Source organism: Sinocyclocheilus grahami, unplaced genomic scaffold (assembly GCF_001515645.1).
Source record: "Sinocyclocheilus grahami isolate Dianchi unplaced genomic scaffold, SAMN03320097.WGS_v1.1 scaffold112.1, whole genome shotgun sequence".
In the NCBI taxonomy this organism is placed as follows: domain Eukaryota; kingdom Metazoa; phylum Chordata; class Actinopteri; order Cypriniformes; family Cyprinidae; genus Sinocyclocheilus; species Sinocyclocheilus grahami.
In genome coordinates this window covers 232,291-257,614 of record NW_015505291.1, presented here as the reverse complement: position 1 = coordinate 257,614, position 25,324 = coordinate 232,291, and the positions used below count along the sequence as shown (strand labels likewise).

Sequence of the window (25,324 nt, the reverse complement as noted above, 5' to 3'; positions counted from 1 at the left end):
TTAAATCCTGCAGGAAAGGGTTAAAGCATAGTGGAGGTTGAATTTCTTCATCTGAGCATGCACAATTAAAGCCATTTCCGTGTCTAAACCACTGATCATTGTTTGGCGTGAGTTTATGATACAGACGATGAGATGTCTACGAATCTCAGACAGACTCTGATTCACACTAGCGCAGAGTTCACTTTAAAACCAAAGGTACTGTTAAATGCTTATACAATATACGTCCTTAGACAGATTGGATATGACAGCAGAGGAAGCCCACAGCGAAATAGAAACAGACAGCATTAAGATATGTGAAACCACAGACTGCTTTTATGTGTCAGAGGGAGAGAGAGGCTGGCCTAATTATATATATAGTTATAATATAAATTAGTGTAAATTATAAAAATAATTACAAATATTGTATATTTATTCATTATTTCTTTTATTATTTGTATTTTATTATCATCAATACGTATATATATATATATATATATATATATATATGTGTGTGTGTGACCACAAAACCAGTCTTTAAGGGTTTGTTCACCCAAAAATAAAAATTAGGCAGTGTTTTACTCACCCCCGATGCATCCTAGGTGTATTTGACTTTTCTTCTTTCAGACAAATCCAGTCGGAGTTATATTAAAAATGGTCTTTGATCTTTCAAGCTCTATCGTTGTACTCAGCGGGTGTTGCATTCCTTCTGCATGCGCAAAGCTGACCTCATACGTAATTCCCCGGAACTGCTTCTGTTTTACAACAGTGAGCGCAAGCTAGATTCAAGTGATTATGAGTTTTGAATATGGATATTTTTCTTACAAAAACGCATCGATTCACTACAGGAGGCCTTTGTGAGACACTTTTTTTTGTGGAAGGGTGCTTTTTATTTCACGTCTTTTGGACAGAAGGAATGCAACACCCGCTGAGTACAACGATAGAGCTTGAAAGATCAAAGACCATTTTTAATATAACTCCGACTGGATTCGTCTGAAAGAAGAAAGTCATATACAATAGGATGCATCAGGGGTGAGTAAAACACAGCCTAATTTTTATTTTTGGGTGAACTAACCCTTTAAGTGTCAATTTTTCAAAATTGAGATTGATACACCACCTGAAAGCTGAACAAAAAGCTTTCCATTGATGTATGGTTTGTTAGGATAGGACAATATTTTGCCGAGATACAATTATTTGAATATCTGGAATCTGAGGGTGCAAAAAAATCAAAATATTGAGAAAATCGTTTTTAAAGTTGTCCAAATGAAGTCCTTAGCAATGCATATTACTAATAAAAAATTTAGTTTTGATATATTTACGGTAGGAAATTTACAAAATATCTTCATGGAACATGATCTTTACTTAATATCCTAATGATTTTTGGCATAAAAGAAAAATCGATAATTTTGACCCATACAATGTATTTTTGGCTATTGCTACAAATATACCCCAGCGACTTAAGACTGGTTTTGTGGTCCAGGGTCACATATATAGTTTGCGAAACATGTCATCTGATCAAACATTGAGTCATGACAGAGATGTTTGAAAATTATGGCCATTATCACTTAGTACTTACTTTAGTCATCACTCTCGAGTGGAAAGCCAAGCTGAGAGCATTACATTGTAGTATACACAGTGTGTACCGCTTGTACTGTATACTGCACGTTTTGGCAGATTTATTATGTCACACTGCGCACAGTGTACATGTTGCAAATTGCAAACAGAATAAGTAGTATGGCAGTGTGCCATTCAGAACATGCCCATTGACTGTAGAGTCTTGAAATGACTCTTCAGTGCAGGTCCTTCCGTCTACAGTGTTTGAGAGAGCACTACACGTGCCCTCTCACTGTCAGGTGGGAACTGAAAGCATATCAAGCCTTTACATTTATGGCGACATGGAAATTCACATTCACGACAGCAGAGGTAAAAGCACACTATGCAAGTAGATTGTAAAAAAAGTATTGTGCTTATCCATGTGACTAAATAAAACCTGAGAGGAAGATGACAGAGAGATGCTGCATGTGATGTGATAGGACGATGCTTGAACTCGAGCCTTGCTGGATCCGAACACACACCATCAACCAATCAGATCATCCGATTTCCTCCAGCCTTCCATCAAGTGTTGCGCTCTGAAGGTCAGCTGACTTGCTCTTTCTCACTCACACACACACACACTTACTCATACATACACACACTCTCTCTCCCCATCTTTCACACACTTCTCTCCCCTCCCCCCGCGACTTGGTTTTTTGCCCTCTAGAAATGAACGGATCGCTCATGTCTGCTTTAACAAGTGCTGTTATTCAGCTCGCACTATTTGAAGCACTGAAAACAGACCTGACTGCACACACATATATAAAGGCAATTAATCATTACAGTCGAGCAAAAAATATATAATCATCATAGTTTGAACCTGTTTATTATTATTATTATTATGAGACTGCAATTTCATTTTTAAGACAGAAACACCTCTATCTGTGCGTGAGATCAGTGTAATATATGCAGCATGCAGCTATCACCATGGTAAGACATGGAAATTCACATTCACGACAGCAGAGGTAAAAGCACACTATGCAAGTAGATTGTAAAAAAAGTATTGTGCTTATCCATGTGCTTATCCATATCCATCTTGTGTTTAGAAACATAATTTACTAGAGAACTACTGAACAGAGCAACCAACTGCAAATTGCTCTGGAATGACTTTACTGTAACAGTGATATTTGCTGTTTAAGAGAACCTACGCTAAAGTAAGATAGCTGGAAAAATGATTATTTTTGGCAACCACTGGGACATGCAGGCACATATGAAAATAAACCACTTCATGTGAGAGCCGCAGCGCCATGACAGGGTTTATTTTCCCAGAGCTGTGCTGCTTGTCACAGTTCATTCCTCACATGGGGAATGCTAGAAAATGGGAATATAATATTTTGAATATCAAATTGGGGCATGGTGCACCATACATGTGAGTGAGCTGGTTATGGCTGTCCATGATTTTGCCAAGCAATGTATGGAATAATATTCTTGTCAAAGTCCTTTGGTAACACTATCCCTAACCATTACCTTAAATATTAACAACCAATTCAATCAGAGAGAAATTATAGGTTAATAAGAACATTATTTAGGCCACAATAACAGACCAAAGACAACCCTAAACATGACCCTAACATTTGATTGACTGATAGGAAAAAACTTAAACTCAAGTAATTTTTGATATTTAGCATACACCAAGAAAATCAGGTGTGAGATGTTAAAAGGTCTGCATGTTCTGTCAGTCTCTGTTTGATTGAGTGGCATGGTTTAATCTAGAACACACATAACTACACGTCAAACTTGTGGTGTTTTCAACATCTGCCTTCTCACTATATGAAGACATGAACACACAAACTTCATCTCCAGAGCTGCTCTGAGAATCACTTCAGCAGCTTTACACTGTTTCTTTTGAGAAAACGATTCTCGGTCTTCACAACAAATAGCCAAAATAAAAGTTTGACTTAACTTGAAGAAATTATTGTATAGCAAAATATACTTCTTATTACTATTATTTAGGTATCGTACAAGATATGTTTTCATCCATGTTTTAATTTATACAATATAAATATTCTGCTGCTCAGCACCCTATTTGACAAAAAATAAAAATTCTGTTTGGTTGTAAATTAACTGCTGTATTTTCATTTGATTACAGTTTATAAAATTGATTAGATTGTTAATGTTGAATTAAGTTAGACATCATTAGAAACCATTTTTGTGCATTATGCACTTGCATTAAATCATAAAACACATAAAACAAAAAACACAAAGCAAACAAGCTGTATTTTCATTCATTCTCAAAGTCCAATAAATGTGTGGAATTTATTTACTTCCCCTATTATTTACTTCCCCAGTATAAAATGAATGTTGTGATAAATATTGATATTGAATGATACAGAAAATAATATTACAATATTATTTTTGGCCATATCACCCATCCCTAGCTCATACTACAATGAGTGAAATAATTGCACAGCCAAATCAAATGTATTTGTACAGCACTTTTCACAATTATTTCAAAGCAGCTTTACAGAAAATCATGTAATGTTTACAATATCTAAATATCTTAAAGCTGCATTTATAAGTTATTTATAAGAGTATACTATATGTACCTGGATAAAGTCGGATATGATATATATCCAATTTTATACATGGAGATGTGTGTTAATACAGTTTACAGTATTTCGCGAGGACAGATTGTTTTGATTTTGATTGTTTTGACAGTGATTGATTCATAGTAGAGACTCCCATATACTGTGTATTTCGGAGAACAAAGTGAAATTGTTATCTATAGTTTAACAAGAAAACTCGTTATCGATTTGAAAGCGCACGGAGCAGGTTATCTGAGTACTGATGATTTAAGGCCACTAACCTGGAAAACTTTGGTTTAAGGGATATTTCGCCCAAAAATGTAAATTTTCTCACCATTTAGCCTACTCATGAGTTTCTTTCTTCTGTTGAGCACAAAAGATGATATTTTGAAGAATATTGGTAACCAAACAGTTGACGGAAGCCATTGACTTCCACATCATGGAAAATTACTATGGAAGTCAATGGTTAACAGCAACTGTTTAGTTACCAATATTCTTGAGACCACAACATTCAACATTCTTCAAAATATCTTCTTTTGTGTTCAACAGAAGAAACAGACTCATACAGGTTTGGAACAGCATGATGGTGAGAAAATTATGGCAGAATAGGAAGTAAACTAAGGAAGTGAACTAGGAAGGGATTACTAAAGAAGTGATTATACTTGTAAACCTGCACATTTTTTAAGGTAAATTGATGCACCTCAACTTCCTAAAGTTGCGTAAAACTAGTCAGTCAGGTTGGAAAATGCTTTAGCCTATTAAGAAATTGTTAGCATTATTTGTTTACTCTATTTGCACTATTGTTATTTTACACAAATTGGATGCCGCTACAAATGCTTGACCATACAAATTCTTGCCAATAAAGCAGACTAAATAAAACCTGAGAGGAAGATGACAGAGAGATGCTGCATGTGATGTGATAGGACGATGCTTGAACTCGAGCCTTGCTGGATCCGAACACACACCATCAACCAATCAGATCATCCGATTTCCTCCAGCCTTCCATCAAGTGTTGCGCTCTGAAGGTCAGCTGACTTGCTCTTTCTCACTCACACACACACACACTTACTCATACATACACACACTCTCTCTCCCCATCTTTCACACACTTCTCTCCCCTCCCCCCGCGACTTGGTTTTTTGCCCTCTAGAAATGAACGGATCGCTCATGTCTGCTTTAACAAGTGCTGTTATTCAGCTCGCACTATTTGAAGCACTGAAAACAGACCTGACTGCACACACATATATAAAGGCAATTAATCATTACAGTCGAGCAAAAAATATATAATCATCATAGTTTGAACCTGTTTATTATTATTATTATTATGAGACTGCAATTTCATTTTTAAGACAGAAACACCTCTATCTGTGCGTGAGATCAGTGTAATATATGCAGCATGCAGCTATCACCATGGTAACCACGAGAGAGAGAGAGAGAGAGAGAGAGAGAGAGAGAGAGAGAGAGAGAATAATCATACAATTTAACAATTAAGTACTGCGGCTCCATCCATCCCACAGTTAAAAGGAACAATGAGTGTAACAGTAACCTTTGACACCAACATCGCACAGTGAACAGCTTTCTGGTCTCCCCGTGTCTCCTGCCACCTCTCCAGGGTGGAGGAAATAAGAGTTCGCTACTCGATATCACCGGCAGCACAAAATTTCGCTCAAGAGCCCTTGTGACTGCGAGTTTGAACGCACACTCACAAATATACACACACCTCATTCATTAGTGTTACAAAATCCATCCATATATTCACACTCTCGCTTTCTATTTCCAGTTTTACTATGTAGAAAATGCCAGAGCGGCCTGTACCTTGCTGCAAAACACTCTTTAATATGTATGTGTGTGTGCATCTGTGTCAAAGACTTGCTGTGTTACATTCATTTTTTGGACAAAAACAACATTAACCAAATTCAGACAATGAAAATAGCTTTTTTTGCAGGTTTTCAAAAATCTTTGCGATAATTACCGCAGTAATTTAATGCTGGTTGACACAATACATTTTATAGGAATAATAGCAAATAGTAAAAGATTCGAAAAAGATGTGAGGCTGAACTATATTCTCTATGTTGTGGTCAAAAAGTCATCTCAAATTGGGTGCTGAAGGGTCTTTCAGTTCACCCAAACTCACATTCGGTAAATGTGTTTTGAACTTGTTTTATGTATTATTTTAATGCATTTTAAAATGCAATTCATTCTTGTGATGCAAAGCTGAATTTTCAGCATTAATACTCCAGTCTTCAGTGTCACATGATCCTTCAGAAATCATTCTAATATGCTGTTTTGGTGTTTAAAATATGAATTATTTTTACCAAGGACAGCTGTGCTTAATATATATTTTTGAAAACCGTGATGCATTTTTTTCTAGGATAGTTCAAAAATATATTTTTTAAAAGAACAGCGTTTATTCTAAATATGAATCTTTTGTAACATGATATAAATATTTAAATCTTACTGAATACAGAAAGAACCACTATTGATAAATTCACTATTATTTTACAGCAGTAAGACAACAGATACCTGTAGTAACTGTTGTGTTTTGGTGGAAACTATAGGACCTATTTTTGTACGGTACTGTAAGATGAGGTACAGTTTGTGCTTTACACATGGGATCTATACTCCATAACACACTGAATCCCAATGGAGACCGCAGAGACAAACCAGCTGCTAATTAAAAAAAAAAGTTGACACAGCAGGTCTATCAGAGCCAAACGAGAAGAGCTTACATTAGCCTCACCTCCACTACATGAGCACCTCATCACAGCATATTAACACTACCTGAGTTTAAGATCGGCAAAGACACTCATGCAAACTGTTTTACATCTTCTGAATCACTAAGGCCTGAAAAATACTACTCAAAAAATCCACTCAAGCACAAAAACACAAACATAAACTATACAAGCTCAAAAGCATTTTACAATGTGTCAGACTGCATTTCCATGCCTTGCAGAAAGGGTTTTCAGTTCGGCTGCTGTTGTGCCAAATAATCATTAAGTTTACATATTTATAGTTAAAACAACTCCCGTTTAATGGCACAGACATTTACAAGAAACTCTATCGCCCCCTTGAATATGGAGGTCTGTTACCACTACAGTAATCAGACCTCTAATAAATGGAAAAAGATCTAGTAAACAACATTTTATTCCAGCCAACAAACGCCCACAAAAGGAGACCCACATGCAATGCGGCTAACCAGTTCATTTTGTTTCTAAATTTGTGTTTTTGTTTTCTTTTGACTATATTTCAAAGTATCATGTTGGTAAAGCATTTTCCAGTGCATTTTCAACATTTGCATGTGAAACCTAGTGTAAGTCGATTGTCTGAGTGACTAGTCGAATAATTGAAAAGTGGAAGCCCTGTATAATTAGAGGTTTATTACCCGACGTTGATCAGATGCATTTCTTAGGGTCATTTACAAAACAAGTGGATTAATATATTACGGCCCATTTACAAGAAACTCTATCGCCCCCTTGAATATGGAGGTCTGTTACCACTACAGTAATCAGACCTCTAATAAATGGAAAAAGATCTAGTAAACAACATTTTATTCCAGCCAACAAACGCCCACAAAAGGAGACCCACATGCAATGCGGCTAACCAGTTCATTTTGTTTCTAAATTTGTGTTTTTGTTTTCTTTTGACTATATTTCAAAGTATCATGTTGGTAAAGCATTTTCCAGTGCATTTTCAACATTTGCATGTGAAACCTAGTGTAAGTCGATTGTCTGAGTGACTAGTCGAATAATTGAAAAGTGGAAGCCCTGTATAATTAGAGGTTTAGTACCCGACGTTGATCAGATGCATTTCTTAGGGTCATTTACAAAACAAGTGGATTAATATATTACGGCCCTATGAAATGTATTTTTTCCCAAATTCTGTTTTTTTTTTTTTTTACAAATTTCCCCTTCGATTATATATTTTTTCTTTTTATCATGTTTTTTTTCTTTTTTATTTCTATGGATTCTTAATGTTTGATTGAATTTATAATTGAATTTAAATTACTTTATAAAACAATGTAATAATTTTTATACATTTTAATTTTTATACATTTTTACAATAATAGAGCCACAGAACTGTTTGTTTTTTGTTTTAGAAACTTTCTGTTGGCTGTTTTAATTGTTCTGGATTTCTGATTTAATACAAATATTTTCAATTGTGGTAATCAAATAAAAGCATAAAACATTTAACAGTTCAACAATTAACAATTCAATCTTTTAAAATGAAATCAGATAAAACATTTTTACAATTCCTTTTGTTGACAAACAAATTGTTATTGTTAATATTAAAACATGGAAGAAAAATTGTAAGGTATTCCTTAAAAAATGAAGTTACATTTTTTTAAATAATTAATATTTTCTGAAATACACTGTACTGTACAATAATAATATATTTCTGTCATAATTTCTTCAAGTTAAACCGAAGTTTTATATTGAGGGATTGTCATGAACGCCTTTGAATTTCTATGTTTATCTGACAATAGTTTCAAATGAAATGCTGAAATGCTGGTGAAGTGACTCTGGAGCAGCTCTGGAGATGAAGTTCACGTGTCCATGTCCTCGTATAGTGAGACAATGAATGCTGAAAATGCTTAAATATGCGCAGTAGATGAAACTGCACCGCTCATTCACACAGAGACAAGCATACTTCATATTTAAACGTCTTTTTGTAGTTCAATATTCAAAGACACTATAGTCCATACTGTGATTTAAGTGTACAGCCCTACTTTCGATTCATTCATCCAAAATATTCCAAATTCGGTGACATTCCGCTATACATACTGTAATAAATCCGCAATTCTGTTCGCATTTTCCACTTATAATATATGTGGTATAGGATGTGTAATAAGATCAAACAGAGCACAGAGATCACAAAATGCTTTAAAAAAAAAAGTTGGAATAGTTTTTACTGAAAACCTAAACTAAAAATGAAACTCCAATGTTGGGGGGGACCCTCAAAAAAGCATGGATAAAGGTTTTGCCGTGTAAACTAACTAAAGCGCAGCATGCTTATTAAAACACAAGTGCTAAAAATATCAAAAAATCTAGAACTCACTAATTGACTGGCTGAGCATCATGACCCATCCCTAGTTAATATGTCTGCCTTAAAAAATACACAGACGCAGCATGTGTGAAAGGGGCCCGGTGTGATTGTCTCAGAAATGAGCTCGGCTGAGTCGACCTGCTTACCTGAGTCAATGTGTTTCTATGAGTTCATTTCAATTAGACATTCCTGACACATCTCTCAGAGCTGAGGATAGCGTGAATGAGGGCTGAGCGAGAGAGAGAGCAAAGTGAAAGAGAGATGGGCACAGAAAGTGATGAATAGTTGATGAGATGCTCGCAGGCAGAGCAGAAAGGGGAAAGCTATTCTCTTTTACTCTCCCTCCTCCCTCTCTTTCTCTCTTTTTCTGGCATGCTGCCCCCTCCCCCTTCAGTGCATCTGGTTTTCTCTTTCTACCACTCTCATTTGCTTACCTTCTCCCCTGTTCCATTCGTTTTTCCGCAATAGCATCTCTCCCGCGCTCCCTTTCTCTGTTTCAGTAATATCTCCCCTCCTACTTTCCCACAGATTTGTGATATCAGGAGAGCGCTGGCTATAGAACAAAATATATATTACTTTTATTTTCATTTCACGTGCGCTTCGGCTGAATTCGTGACAGATCCATCTGATTTCTGTCTCTCTGAATGACTGTAGGAGAGCGCTGGGCGAATGGAGAGACAGACAGATTCTTCTGTCTTGTGCGCATACAGTGGGGTCTAAAAGTCTGAGAGCTTCTTGAGTGGTGTCATTAAAGCAAAAATGCAATAATTTTCGCTCAAATTGTCATGCTTCATTTGCAATGTTAAATGTTTTGCGACATACAAAACACCAAGAAATTCAGGTTATTTTTTGCAAAATATATATTACTTTTATTTTCATTTCACGTGCGCTTCGGCTGAATTCGTGACAGATCCATCTGATTTCTGATTCTTCTGTCTTGTGCGCATACAGTGGGGTCTAAAAGTCTGAGAGCTTCTTGAGTGGTGTCATTAAAGCAAAAATGCAATAATTTTCGCTCAAATTGTCATGCTTCATTTGCAATGTTAAATGTTTTGCGACATACAAAACACCAAGAAATTCAGGTTATTTTTTTATAAAACGTATTTGTTTATTGTCACTCAAATTCTTACGTTAATTATTTTATTTAATGCTTATATTAATTAGAAAAAAAAATCAGCATTTTTGCTGACTTTTGCATTCTGTCATTAAAGAAAAGGGGTGACATACTGTAAATAAGAAAATCATCTTTTTTTTTTTTTTTGATTAATTTTCACAAAAATTATCATGTTGGTAATATCATTTGAAATTAAATATGGTTTAAATTAGATACAAATGTTTGCATTTAAAACATGTTTCAATCATAATATCAAAGTTTAAAAAAAAAATTTTTTTTTTTTTTTGATTAATTTTCACAAAAATTATCATGTTGGTAATATCATTTGAAATTAAATATGGTTTAAATTAGATACAAATGTTTGCATTTAAAACATGTTTCAATCATAATATCAAAGTTTAAAAAAAAAATTTTTTTTTTTTTTTGATTAATTTTCACAAAAATTATCATGTTGGTAATATCATTTGAAATTAAATATGGTTTAAATTAGATACAAATGTTTGCATTTAAAACATGTTTCAATCATAATATCAATGTTAAAAAGAAGCATTTTTGCAGGTTATTTAAAAAAAATTATTCATTTTCACTCAAATTCTTGCAATGATGATATAATTTGCTAAGAAAATGTTGATTTTAATCTGCATTTTTGCAGATTTCTGCATTGTCAATAGAGAAAATGGCAACGTACAAAAATATTAAGAAAGTCATTTTATTTTTTTTATTGATTTTTTGTATTTCACCAAATTCTCTTTCTTTTCTTTTCTTTTTTAAAATTGTACTCACATTCTCATGTTGACAATCTGTTTTGAAATGAAATACAGTTTAAATCAGAATATTTCCATTTTTCGTATTTAAAACATTTTCCATGGCAAATGATCAACAGTAAAATAAGCATTTTTGCGCACTTCTGTCATTGAAGCAAAAGAGCGACAATATAAGAAAAAATTCATGTTAATTTTTTATTTAACTTTTCACCCAAAATCTCACGTGAATATTTTGCATAGAAAAACAATGTCATTTCAACTGGATGCAAAAGACTGCATTTTTCAGACTATTGCAGTAAAAAAAAGACCAATGTACAAAATACGAAGAAAGTCATATAATAAAAAAGTTTTAAGTTTTTAATTTAAATTTTCACTCAAGATTTAATGTTGGTCAATTAATTTGCAGTGACAAATGTTATATACATTGCTATAAATAAAACTATTTCCGCATACATTTGGACCTCACTGTACCACATGACCCAATCAGGAAGTCTTTAACATCACAGATATAATTACATTCCTCCATCCAGTACGATCAGCAAAAAAGAATCACTGTCACAGATTGCGTAGTTAGTGTCCGTGTACCAAACTGAAGCCACTGGACTACCGAGGAAGTTTGTGAGCATGTGTCAAGGGACTGAAGATAAACTAAGTGCTGTTCAATAATTCAGGGACTAGGTAAACCTCAACTGTCCTTCTGCAGCTTAAAGGACATTCACTGTATCTATAAGCTCCTTATGAAGCTCCATTGCTCCTCTAACACAACTTCGTTCAGCATCTACACGTCAGATTAAAAAGCACCAGTTTCCTCTATAGGGGCTGCTCTCCCCCCGGTGGGAGATTTACCTGCATTACCATAATCTGACCAGGAGGTGGGGCTGTTTCTGACGTTCTGCATGTCTTCATGGCTTCAGGGGCTGTGCAGGAATGTTTAACAGACTGCAGTGAGGGAAAAGCAATAATGTTGCGAGCATAAATGCGCCGCTGTTTGCGACGGAATACTAAAACAATGCGCAATCAATACGTTCATTAATTTTTCCCATTTCGTATCTGAGCGCCTTTGATACGGGCTGCTTTTTATCTGGCGTGAACAGGCCGACTCGACTGCCCTCGGCTTTCTGTTCTCTGTGTGTTTGAAAGAGCACGTGGAGAAGTTACTGTGAAATATAAATCAGAGGCAAATGAGAGAAAAAGGAACACGGTCAGCTAAAACTCTGCACTCCAGACTGCAGCCTGCATAATTCATACCAGCTCCAGATCTCTCGCTCTCTCTTTCTCTCATCGGCACTGACACACACACACACACAGGGCCGCCCGCATTAAGACCTTACAGGGCCCTGGGGCTATGACTTACTGCAGGGCCCCCTATTACAAATATAATATATATTTTGATATAATATATATTTTTATCCTATCAAAATTATACTCCTAATTTTGATAGGATAAAAAATCCTATTTAAAGTCCGCATGAAATCAAAATTGACTTTATTTACTTTACTAGCACATATTGCTAGTCTTGATGTGAACAATTAATCTGTGCAAGTTAATCCGCTGGAAAAAAATAGTTTGTCTTCGTAATCTTTAATCAAAATCTGAACATTTACTTTCGCTCTGGAATGGCATTCCTTTTCTGATGACGTCAGTTTGACGGCTTGGGCAGAATATTATGGGATGATATTAGACTCAAAATGATTAATAGACGCACGCTGCGTGCGTCTATTAATCATTTTGAGTCTAATATCATCCCATAGAATATCCTTAAACACACCCCTCCGACCTTTAGACTGCTATGAGTGAGAGACAGAGAGGAGGAGCGCAAACATAAGTAAACAGACACAAATTACAAAAAATAGACCTACTTGAAACACTTAAAGCACTGAATAAGAAATGATATTGTATAAAATAATTGTATAAATAAACTGAATAGTCTTCTTTGACTCAAGTGTCAATGATAGTCTTCATAAATTCAATATACATTCATTATTTATTTTACAAAAGTGATTCGGTCAAGGACCAAGCTTATACTTAAGACAAGTAAACAGACACAAATTACAAAAAATCGTTTTTTTGTCCTGTCCTTCGGTCCTTCGGTCAAGGACAGTGAGTGATTTTCTATCTAATGTTTGATTAAAATTATTGACATAAATTTTAACAGCAGCTAAATTAGGCTGCTTTAGAGGAATAGCTCACCCAAAAATTAAAGGTCTGTTGTTGTTCTAAACCTGTATGAGTTTCCTTCTGCTGTTGAATGTAAAAGTATATTAAGAGTTCATTTGAAAAAACAGATAACTCAATTTTTAACAATTTTCAAAAAAAATATTTGTGCATTCTCAATCAAACTGCAGTTGGGTTATTTTGATTAAGTTAAAAAATAACAAAAAAATACTGCTAACTAACACAATAAAAGACAATAAAAACATGATAACGTAATAAAAAACATGATTTTTGAACGGAGTTATTTGTTTTTGCAAATAAACTCTTCATATATTTGGAACAATACTGGTAACCCAACAGTTGCTGGGCCCCCATGACTTCCATAGTATGAAAAACAAAATGAAGTGAAGTGAAGTGAGTGACGTGACATGTGGCCAAGTATGGTGACCCATACTAGGAATTAGTGCTCTGCATTTACCCATCCAAAGTGTACACACACAGCAGTGAACACACACACACACAGTGAACACACACCCGGAGCAGTGGGCAGCCATTTATGCTGCGGCGCCCAGGGAGCAGTTGGGGGTTCGGTGCCTTGCTCAAGGTTGTGGTATTGAAGGTGGAAGAGAGCGCTGGTTATTCACTCCCCCCACCTACAATTGGGAGGTCCTTTTGGGTTACGAGTCCGACTCTCTAACCATTAGGCCACGACTTCCCCTTCCCCTAGTAAATACACTACTGGAGTCAATGGGAACCAGAAACTTTCTAGTTACGAACATTCTTCAAAATATCTTCTTTTATGTTGAGGAGAACAAAGAAATTCATACAGGTTTAGAACAGTATTTTCATTTTTGGGTGAACTATCCCTTTAAAATCTCATCATATTAGGATCTCATATAGCCTACTACTGCACATGTTTATATTTAACTATTAACGTTCATTTAAGACACAAATGACTGTATTGACGAGGGGACATTTTGACACATACCTGTACATTTGAACGTTTAAGCACAAGGCGCAAAAAATAACTCCAGTTTAGACTGGCGCTGTACGAGCAGATGCGCGCCACGCGAGTCGGGCCGAAACCGCAACGCGCGCATTTGCCAAAATGAATTCTGCCCCACTGCTTAATGTCCCTGAACAGTTACATTTGTTTTTAAACCACAATGCTTAAAATGCGTTTAAATGAAAAGCTTAACCTACATCATGCCGCGCAAAACGATTGATAGGCTATATTTCTACCGGTTTGTCTCTCAACCCATAAGCGAATACTTTGTTCAAACACAAAAAGCAATATACATCCATCAAGTTGTTTACTTGTTAATCAAACTAACCTAAAATCTGTGGGGACTACTCCATCATCAGCTTTAGTAAAATAACCTGATAGCTGGGGATTTTACTGACTATCTAACTCATGTTTTCCCCTCTCTCCTCATTTTTTTTAGAATAGCCCCTCTCTCACTTTCTTTTAGAATAGTTAACATTTTTACTTATCGAAGATTGTTCTTTGCATAACCATTTCCAGGTTATGCCAGAACGAAGTGAAGAGAGGTGAATGCGGACATTGCAGCGATCATCTGATTGATACGTGGTGCACGGGTCGTTCAAAAGTAAAACATATAGAATAAATGCGTTTGATTGGTAAACCAAATTCAAACGTTACGTTTTAACCTCTAAAGGTAATGCATGGAAATATATGGAAAAACTCCACTAAATAATAGCGCTAATATGTGAGGGGCGGGGTTTTGGCAATCGGCGCTACCGATGACCAGTCAAAATACCCCACAGCCAATCACGGGCCCCCTCCTTATCCGGGCCCCGGGGCTTCACCCCCGCCTACCCCAATGGTTAATGCGGCCCTGCACACACACACACACACTCTCTCTTTCTCAATCCTCTTCCTCTCCTGCAAGCCCATTCAAACTTACAGACTGTGTGTGTGTCTCTCTCATTTTCTGCTGCAGAGTTCAAGGTATGGTCACTCTGATCAGTCACATTTAGTTCAGTCACACTGGGCTAGATGTTCACTCATACCCTGTCTGTCTGTCCGTCTCTGTAGTCTGCCACGTCTTTCAGTCTCAGAGCTGGATTGTGTTTCTGAGTGCACCGGTCTCTGTGGATCAAGACTGCTCTCATTTTCTTTCTAACAAACAGCAACTCTCGCCATGTGACAGGCTTTTGCGCTGCACATTTTTCTAAAGGTATGCATTAAGCTTTCAGATTTTACTGGGTAAATCCTCTTAAAATCACCTGACCTCCTTCACATACACTATTTCTGTATGACACTTCTTTCCTATCTCCCTTTCCCAATTTTTTTTTTAGAGTAAACAATTTTCCATTCATTCACAAGTCAACTCATTCATATCGGCTCAGACACATACAGTGAGCCCATTTCAAACAAATACGTAAATATAAAATATAATTATCTAAATATAATATTTTGTAGCTTGATTGAAATTATGACCTCAGTTATTTTAACCAAACTATAAAACAATGTTTTATACATAGATGTTATTTTAAATAAACTTGAATTACGAAGGCCTTTATTCATAAGCTTACATTTTTGCTGATAATCCCAAAACCTGATTATATTTGCATACGCAACCTGTTTGTATTTTTATACTTGCATATGCATTACATTACATTAAGTGTTATTATATTATATTATTATATTATCAAGAGGTCATTTGCACAGTGGGGAAGTGGGCATATATAGATTAAATATATTATAAACTGCACCACACATTTGTGTCTGTCTCAGAAATACAGTGTTTCCTAAAACCAGGACTGTCTGTAAAGAACAGGACTGGAAAAAAAAAGAAAGTCCTTGTAATATAATTTTAGGGTAACATTATTACTAATTCAATAATATGCCATTAGACTAAAAGAAAAGACACACAGGAATTAAAGAAAGAGAACACTTAAGGCTCTGTCTCTGGACGATGGAGTTATTCCAGCAAAAACTCATCATTTGTGCATATATGTCAACTGGAGTGGAAATCACAATGAAAAAGTAAAAATGCTGAGGCTAATATCTCAAACAAATCGACCATCGGTGCCATGTAAAACCCTTAATTTTAACCACACCTCCTATGAAGGTCACTTGAAAACTGATTTACAAGGCAAGCTGCAAGCAATTTGAAGAAACAAAACATATCTCTGCACTAAAACGCACCTGTTGTTTCAAACAGTCACACTGTTCTTAAAGCGCACAGTGTGAGACCTTGCTCATTTCTAATTCATAAAATATAAATATAATACAATAAAAACATAATTAAATGAACAGTCATGTTAAATTAAAGCACGTACATGTCATTACAGACTATAAAACATTTAGCAATATGTCAGATTATAATAGAGAAGGACTGTGAAGCCAGAGTTTATCTGCATTTGAATGGGAATCCCTTTCTGTAGGGGCCTTGCCGCTGCCACCTGATCCCGAACCAACCACAGGCAGCAGATTTCCAGTTTCCCATCACGTGGTTTCCTGATGCCAACTCAAAGCTAACTGATATGCTGCCGTCCGCATTATTTTACACACAATTCCGAGGCCCGAAACTTCACATTACCCCAAAGGCCAAGAGACATCTGATGCTTCTCATCATACATACACTTACAACATCATGAGAAGGTTAGAGACCTGCATGAATCATGGCACATCATGCTGCATTATGTGAAATCACGTGTTTCAGATGAACATGGGCGACTCTTAGCCAGAAGATTCATGTACATTGCTTCATATTGATTTAACTCCGTTGCCTGAGAGTACAGAATAATTGGTAATTTAATGCATGTCAAGCTGATGGTTGTGGCAAACCGTTTTAACATTTATTTCTAACTAGTATGTTTCTATGTATTATTTCTAACTATTCTAATAGCCTACTTATTCCAATAGTGTTTAGAAACAATTCATTTAATAGGATTTGTATTTGTTTATTTGATAATAGCACTTTTTCCTATTCTACTAATCTCAATAGTGACAAATTACTATTGTTAACCTTTTTTTCTCTTTTGTTAATGTTTTCTGTGGCGATCTGAGGCTCAGATATCAACTAATAATTTTAAACTAACATGTATTCCATCCGTTGCTGGTTCCTGGTCCAATGTAGTAGCTATTCATTTGGTCTAGTTAACTATACCAATAATTATTCTTAGTACAGTTTTCCTAGTACTTGTAAAACAAACCCCAAAAATCTAAAAAAAAAAAAAAACATTTTTACAATGTATCTGAACACATACATCTTTCTAGTATCTACTGAACTGGTGAAAGTGAAGAACTCATTAGTCACTATTAGTAATTAGTTTTCGTTGGTTTAACGGAATAAATGTTTAAGCGGCTTGCCACAGACGTGGTCAATGCCTCTCTCTGTGCTTGTATGCTTGTGTGTGTGCGTGTGTGTGTGTGTACTGGTGTACACCTAAATGTTTATAACGGTGATTAGAACAATACTGCAGAGACGCCCAAACACAAGCGACCCATCTCCCGTTCTCCTCTAGAGCAAAACGCAACGTTGTGATGCTCTCCGAGAACGAGCCGTTATTCGTTAACAATGAAGAGCCACAGCCACCACAGTCACAGTGAATAAACTTACCGCAGTCTTCACACAATATGCTCTCCACATCTTTCTTGAGGGTCTTCTCGGTGCTGTCCAGAGGTGCAAACGACGCTTTGAATACTAAAGGCTCCTCCGTAGGGTCCATGAAAAAGATATATCTGTGGTGCTTCTCCACCGCCACGCACGGAGCCTCGGAGCCGAATTCCCCGACGGTGACGAGCTGCTCGCGCTCCAGCCCGCCGCTGTTCACCGGCCACACGTCCAGCACTTTGACATTCACACTGTAGGGCTCCACGGAGATGTTCTCGGGAAGCGAGCTCACCTCGCCTTCGATCACCACGGCCGATCGGTAAGCCTGGTCCTGCAGCGAATCCAAACTCGGGGCGTAGCAGGCGAAGGAGACCCCGATGACGAGCATGGAGAAATGCACCGGATCAAGCCTCCTCATGCCGTCTGCTGTGGCTCAGGGGCGGCCGGCGGCGCTGCTGCAGTGCTCTCGGGGCAGAAGGTGCTGGGGGACTGAGTGCGAATGGGCTTGCGCAAGTGTCCATGCCATCTGCGTGTGCCGCTTTCCCCATGCACTTGGTGACGGGGAAACACCAGCCGCTGAGGAACCGGAATCAGCCCCGGTCACTGCTGGGCTGCTGCATTCTCCTTCAAAGCACAATCTCCAAACTCAATAAGCATGCATGCATAAATGACGCTCCTTTGCTGCAAGACGCTCCTCGCGCACACACTCCCTCTCTCTCACACACACACACACACACTATATCTCGCTCTCTCTCTCCCTAGCTAGCTATCCATCTATCCAGCCAATGTCATCATTACCATCATCAACATCTCGCGGACGGGCAGAAAGACGCCTCGCTCGTGCACACAAAATCGGCGGAGATGCGAAAAAGCTCCAAAGACGCGCTCCGCCGCGCAAACGACGCGCTGCTGTTCGGCTGGGCAATGCAACAAGCGCGCGCCCTCCGTTTAGCGACTTTTACGTGAGCAGATCTCAGCCGTCTGCTGGAAGTTCTGGCGCAAATGTGCACTAATGACACGGAAGCGTCCGACCTACCAGCCAGCCTTAGAAAGAAATCCCTCGAAAGCAGGCAACCTGCTGGCGTAAATGTGCGTTAATTGTGTTAATACGCCGCGCGACATCAACTAATAGAGGAACGGCAGTCAAGCCACCGCGGCAGACCGCTGACGCGATGACTAACGCTGCGAAAAGCAGCTGGAAATGCAATCGATGCCTGGTGAAAAGTGCGTTTGCCGTGATTTTCTACTCGAGAACACTCCGCATTCAGGTCACATTCACCATTTTGCCCCAAAAAGCGATCCGCCAAGCGCCAAGAAGACAGATACACAGCAAACCACCGACCATCCTTTCAGCCATATTTACCCCGGCAACAGGTCCTGCGGGTATTTGTCATGTACCCAGGGCTCTATAATGAGAGGAGGGGACCGGTCATTGCGCCGTCACGACGAGTCAAACTAAATGAGCCGAATGATTCGCCACAGTCTGGAGGGTTATTTTGTGCACTGTTTGGACTGGGTTTTTAACTTGAACATTAGGGTTAGTTACATCATGCGTAATTGCGTCGCGAGAGAATGAATGTGCCATTGCCGTCCTGTCCTGGGGCTGCTGTAGGGCGACATCTGCAGTCACAACGCGAGTGTGTAACGCAACAGAGAAAAGGGCTGCGAACACCTGTCTCGCTTCAGACTCTCGTCGATATTGTTTTCGCGTTTGCTTTACTGGGTCAATGACGAACAAGAATGTTCGAGATGACAAAAAACTAGTTTAAAACACAGACACCAAGTTTTTTCAATGTAATCTTTGCATTCACGTTGGATTTTTGAAAAAACGTTTATACCATTTTCGCCAGAAAAATTGTTTAATGACGGCCATCATTAAATAAAAAAGTAGCCTACTGAAATACTTGATCTCGAACTTCATTATTATTTTCAAAAAACGTTTTATTTTCGCGGTATTTTCATTTGTAATGTTTTTAATCTTTATTAATGTTAATATTATTTAATTATATATATATATTTAATAATTGTGATTATATTTATTTAAAACAACATCATTAATATTAGTTATTATTTATTAATAACAGTTATTATCTCTGAGTCATTAAAACCCATAAGTTACTCTATTCGAGCTTAATAAAATGCGCCTTTCATTAAAGTAAAAAAAACTGATAAAATGTCTGAAAATTATCAGAAATAATTTTTACACAATCTTGTTTAAGAAAGAATATTATTCATATTTGAACATTTTTGACTGACAAATGAAAAGTAACTGTGGCATAACCAACTTGCAGGAGCCATTGTTGTCATGTGACAAGAAAATCAACATGGACCCTCATTATACAACTTTGTAAAATAAGTTTGAAAACATTGATATTTATCAAATCAAAGTGATATAAAATATTTTACAATTTATAGAACCGACATAAATTCAAATATTACATTTTCTGAGAATGCGTTGACGTTTTATACTAGAATGTTAAAATACTGTTCCTTTTTATCACCTCTTTATTATCACCACTTCATTACTTGCACAGTTGCCTAATAAATGAAGGACACACACACACACACTACTGTGCAAGTCTTAGACTACTAGTATTTTCACCAGTAAAAAAGGTTTTAAGCCTCTTTTTGCTGTAGTGTGTCAATAGGAAATGTCAGTTTACATTTCCAAACATTCCTTTCACCATTAATTGTAATAAACCAATGAGATTTTTGTTTGCACAAGGAGTCTGGCAACAGCCAGTGCTCCACACAGAGATCTGATCTCACCCTCACCCAGTCTGTCTGAAATTACATGAAGAATCAGAACAAACTGAGACAGACTAAATCCAGAAGAACTGTGGCAACGTCTCCAAGACACCTGCAAAGCTACAGTACTATGAAAAGTTTTAGGCACTTGTGTAAAAATGCTGTAAAGTGAGGATGCTTTCAAAAATAATGTCATGAATAGATTTGATCAATTAACTTGTATTAACTAAATCAAATCAATATTTGGTGTGACCATCCGAACATTAGGGTTAGTTACATCATGCGTAATTGCGTCGCGAGAGAATGAATGTGCCATTGCCGTCCTGTCCTGGGGCTGCTGTAGGGCGACATCTGCAGTCACAACGCGAGTGTGTAACGCAACAGAGAAAAGGGCTGCGAACACCTGTCTCGCTTCAGACTCTCGTCGATATTGTTTTCGCGTTTGCTTTACTGGGTCAATGACGAACAAGAATGTTCGAGATGACAAAAAACTAGTTTAAAACACAGACACCAAGTTTTTTCAATGTAATCTTTGTATTCACGTTGGATTTTTGAAAAACGTTTATACCATTTTCGCCAGAAAAATTGTTTAATGACGGCCATCATTAAATAAAAAAGTAGCCTACTGAAATACTTGATCTCGAACTTCATTATTATTTTCAAAAAACGTTTTATTTTCGCGGTATTTTCATTTGTAATGTTTTTAATCTTTATTAATGTTAATATTATTTAATTATATATATATATTTAATAATTGTGATTATATTTATTTAAAACAACATCATTAATATTAGTTATTATTTATTAATAACAGTTATTATCTCTGAGTCATTAAAACCCATAAGTTACTCTATTCGAGCTTAATAAAATGCGCCTTTCATTAAAGTAAAAAAAACTGATAAAATGTCTGAAAATTATCAGAAATAATTTTTACACAATCTTGTTTAAGAAAGAATATTATTCATATTTGAACATTTTTGACTGACAAATGAAAAGTAACTGTGGCATAACCAACTTGCAGGAGCCATTGTTGTCATGTGACAAGAAAATCAACATGGACCCTCATTATACAACTTTGTAAAATAAGTTTGAAAACATTGATATTTATCAAATCAAAGTGATATAAAATATTTTACAATTTATAGAACCGACATAAATTCAAATATTACATTTTCTGAGAATGCGTTGACGTTTTATACTAGAATGTTAAAATACTGTTCCTTTTTATCACCTCTTTATTATCACCACTTCATTACTTGCACAGTTGCCTAATAAATTAAGGACACACACACACACACACTACTGTGCAAGTCTTAGACTACTAGTATTTTCACCAGTAAAAAAGGTTTTAAGCCTCTTTTTGTTGTAGTGTGTCAATAGGAAATGTCAGTTTACATTTCCAAACATTCCTTTCACCATTAATTGTAATAAACCAATGAGATTTTTGTTTGCACAAGGAGTCTGGCAACAGCCAGTGCTCCACACAGAGATCTGATCTCACCCTCACCCAGTCTGTCTGAAATTACATGAAGAATCAGAACAAACTGAGACAGACTAAATCCAGAAGAACTGTGGCAACGTCTCCAAGACACCTGCAAAGCTACAGTACTATGAAAAGTTTTAGGCACTTGTGTAAAAATGCTGTAAAGTGAGGATGCTTTCAAAAATAATGTCATGAATAGATTTGATCAATTAACTTGTATTAACTAAATCAAATCAATATTTGGTGTGACCATCCTTTGCGTTCAAAACAACTTTTGCCCTAGGTGCACTTGAGCATAGTTGTTCAGGTAGCTTTGCAGGTAGGTCTCTTGAAGCATCTTGGGAGACATTGCCACAGTTCTTCTGGATTTAGTCTGTCTTGGTTTTTTTCTGATTCTTCATGTAATCCTCACTGGGTTATTACAATTAATGGCAAAAAGAATGTTTGGAAATGTAACCTGATATTTCCTACTGACACACTACAGCAAAATATAGAAATAACTGGCTTAATAGCATTTTTCTTTCTTTTTTTTTTGGGTGAAAATACTAGTGGTTTAAGACTTTTGCACAGTAGCTCTGGTTTGGGTGGTTTACGGGGGACACAAATTTGTATGGGTATGACAGAGGTATTACAATGTAAAGGTGGTTTTTGAGGACACTGTCTATGTCCCCATAATTAAAATGGCTTAAAAAAACATACTAAATGGTGTCTTTTGGAAATCTAAAAAATGCAGAAAGTATACAGGGTCGGTGTAGGGCGATAGAAAATACCATTTGAACAGTAGAAAAACCATTACACATATGGAGAGTATATAACTTCTACTCATGCTTTTATGCATCCTCAAAGCATTTAATGAGCAACAACCTCAGAATTCATTCACTCATTCATAAAAATCTGGAAAAATTCATGTGTTGACAGTCTCTACTGTGGGCGCGGCGCTGTCGCTGTCCGTGGTGCTAAATAGCAAACAGGTATGTGTGTCTATTAGTCCATATCATTACCATTATTAAGCCCTATCATCTTGTCTGTGACTGAGTAATTTGACATCTTATTCGTTTTAATCTAGTTTAACGGTCACTTTTATTTCTTATTTTTTTCCAACTACGCATACTTGCACAAATATTGTAACAAGATAAATGCAAGAGGATGTGTGAAAATATCTGACAGTAATAAAACACCATCATGTTGACATTTATTAGCCTATTCTTTCGAGTTTCCCTTTCCCTGTCTCTCTTTCACACACACATACACTTATTAAACACATGCACACGAGTCATGGTAATATGAGAGATAATCTACATCTGGTAATGAACACAGACAAAAAGAATGACTAAAAGCTTCCAAAGAATGGCAAAAAAGATCCAAATAACTGCTTCATGCGCAATCATAACGCTGGTGTGACTTTTACCAACACACTATTGATCTGAAGAATCTCACGGACTGCAGAAATAGAGCCCCTCCACCAGACGGAGACTTCAAGATGAGCTAAATGATGCGCAATTGTGTGTGTAGGCTATAGAAGTCAGTGGAAAAGTTGATGCTTCAGAATGCTGAACAAACCGCTTTTCTGTAGAAACATCCTGACACAAAATAAACGAGCTGCTAATCTTTGACATGAATCTTCAACAACTGGGAGTCTACTACAAAAAAAAGAAGGTAATTTTAGGACAACCATGTTTGAACATCGGAATCCACAAATGGTTACAGAATGTAGTAAAACCTAAAACCTGTAGTGACTCTTTGAAAACAGATCCTTTTCATATAATATTTTAATTATTTAATACTATTCCTTGCAAAATCATACATTCATAAATGTAATTAGCTATATTTTTTTTCAAGAAAGAAGTTGATATAGCCTACATTTGAATCTTTTACATAGGCTAACTCTAAACATTCAATTGCTTTTAAGACAATCCAATAGTGGTATACTTAACAGAATAATATAATACGCTTTAGATTATTTCAGAATGTCATGTAGGCTACTGTAACCCTCTAAAAATGTTTTGTTTATTATTTTCTTTTTGCGGCTTATCGGTTCCAAGTTGAGACTGGTCGCGGAGGTTGCGTCTCCTCCTTCAGGAAGCGTCTCTGGCAGCAGATCTCGCGAGAGTTGCGCGGTCGCTCGGCAGCAGTCGCTTTTGTAGCAGGGCTGAGGGAGACGGAGAGAGAAGGTAAGCGGGGAGGCTGCATCATGGCGGACAGAGACAGTGGAAGTGAGCACGGTGGATTCGCCACAGGTCCCGGCCCGATGCACCCGGGCGCCGCGTCGCGGATCCAGCACGACACGGAGGAGCTCGCCTCGAAGCGGGTGGACATCCAGAACAAACGCTTCTATCTGGACGTGAAGCAGAACGCCAAAGGCCGCTTTCTGAAGATAGCAGAGGTCGGGGCCGGGGGAAACAAGAGCCGCCTGACTCTCTCCATGTCCGTCGCCGTGGAATTTCGCGACTACCTAGGAGACTTCATCGAGCACTACGCCCAGCTGGGCCCCAGCAACCCTGACACGGTGCAGGACGAGCCCAGGAGGGCGCTTAAGAGCGAGTTCCTGGTGCGCGAGAATCGGAAGTACTACATGGATCTGAAGGAGAACCAGAGGGGGCGGTTTCTCCGGATCCGGCAGACCGTCAACCGCGGGCCCGGCCAGGGAGCCTCGCAAGGCCAGACCATCGCGCTTCCCGCACAGGGACTCATCGAGTTCCGCGACGCGCTGGCCAAACTCATCGACGACTTCGGCGTGGACGAGGACCCCGCGGAGCTGCCCGAGGGCACGTCGCTGACGGTGGACAACAAGCGCTTCTTCTTCGACGTGGGCTCCAACAAGTACGGCGTCTTCATGCGGGTCAGCGAGGTGAAGCCCACCTACCGCAACTCCATCACGGTGCCCTGCAAAGTGTGGTCCAAATTCGGCGCGACCTTCTGCAAGTACGCGGACGAGATGAAGAAGATCCAGGAGCGGAGCCGGGAGCGGAGGGCGCGCGAGATGCTACCGGAGGGCCTGCACGGGGACGACGGGGACGGGGACGGGGACGAGGACTAATGCATCTATGATGCACAGAACGAATGACTTGATAATCAGACGTTACTGTAATGTGGGATCGATCTACACACACACACAACCCTCACAGACTCAAACAGTTACATCTCTTCACTCATCGCCGGAAGTTACCCACTTACCCACCATTTAACAGTAAGACGCTGCTATCGACAACATGATGTATGAACCGTGTCCAGGATGGTGCAGGAGTGTGTGTATATCCCTCTTTACCCACGTGTGTGACACATCCAAGCTCTTGTGCAGCACTGCAAAAATCCACTTGTTTTCCAGTACAAATATCCTG

General features: G+C 37.7%; 2 protein-coding genes across 2 annotated transcripts in view; one reads left to right on the top strand and one right to left on the bottom strand.

Annotated features, from left to right (window-relative positions):
- The window catches only part of nrg2b (neuregulin 2b), a 70,800-nt gene extending 52,166 nt beyond the window's left edge, over positions 1-18,634 (bottom strand). Inside the window, exon 1 of the mRNA XM_016277443.1 lies at positions 17,762-18,634. Coding sequence (XP_016132929.1) covers positions 17,762-18,173 — 412 coding nt within the window. The 5' untranslated portion in view covers positions 18,174-18,634. The remainder of the gene's footprint in view (positions 1-17,761) is intronic.
- A 5,380-nt stretch (positions 18,635-24,014) lies between these two features.
- Positions 24,015-25,318, top strand: purab (purine-rich element binding protein Ab). Its single transcript, XM_016277442.1, has one exon. The coding sequence runs from the start codon at positions 24,178-24,180 to the stop codon at positions 25,021-25,023; it is 846 nt and encodes a 281-aa protein (XP_016132928.1). The 5' UTR covers positions 24,015-24,177; the 3' UTR covers positions 25,024-25,318.
- The last annotated feature ends 6 nt before the right edge of the window (positions 25,319-25,324 follow it).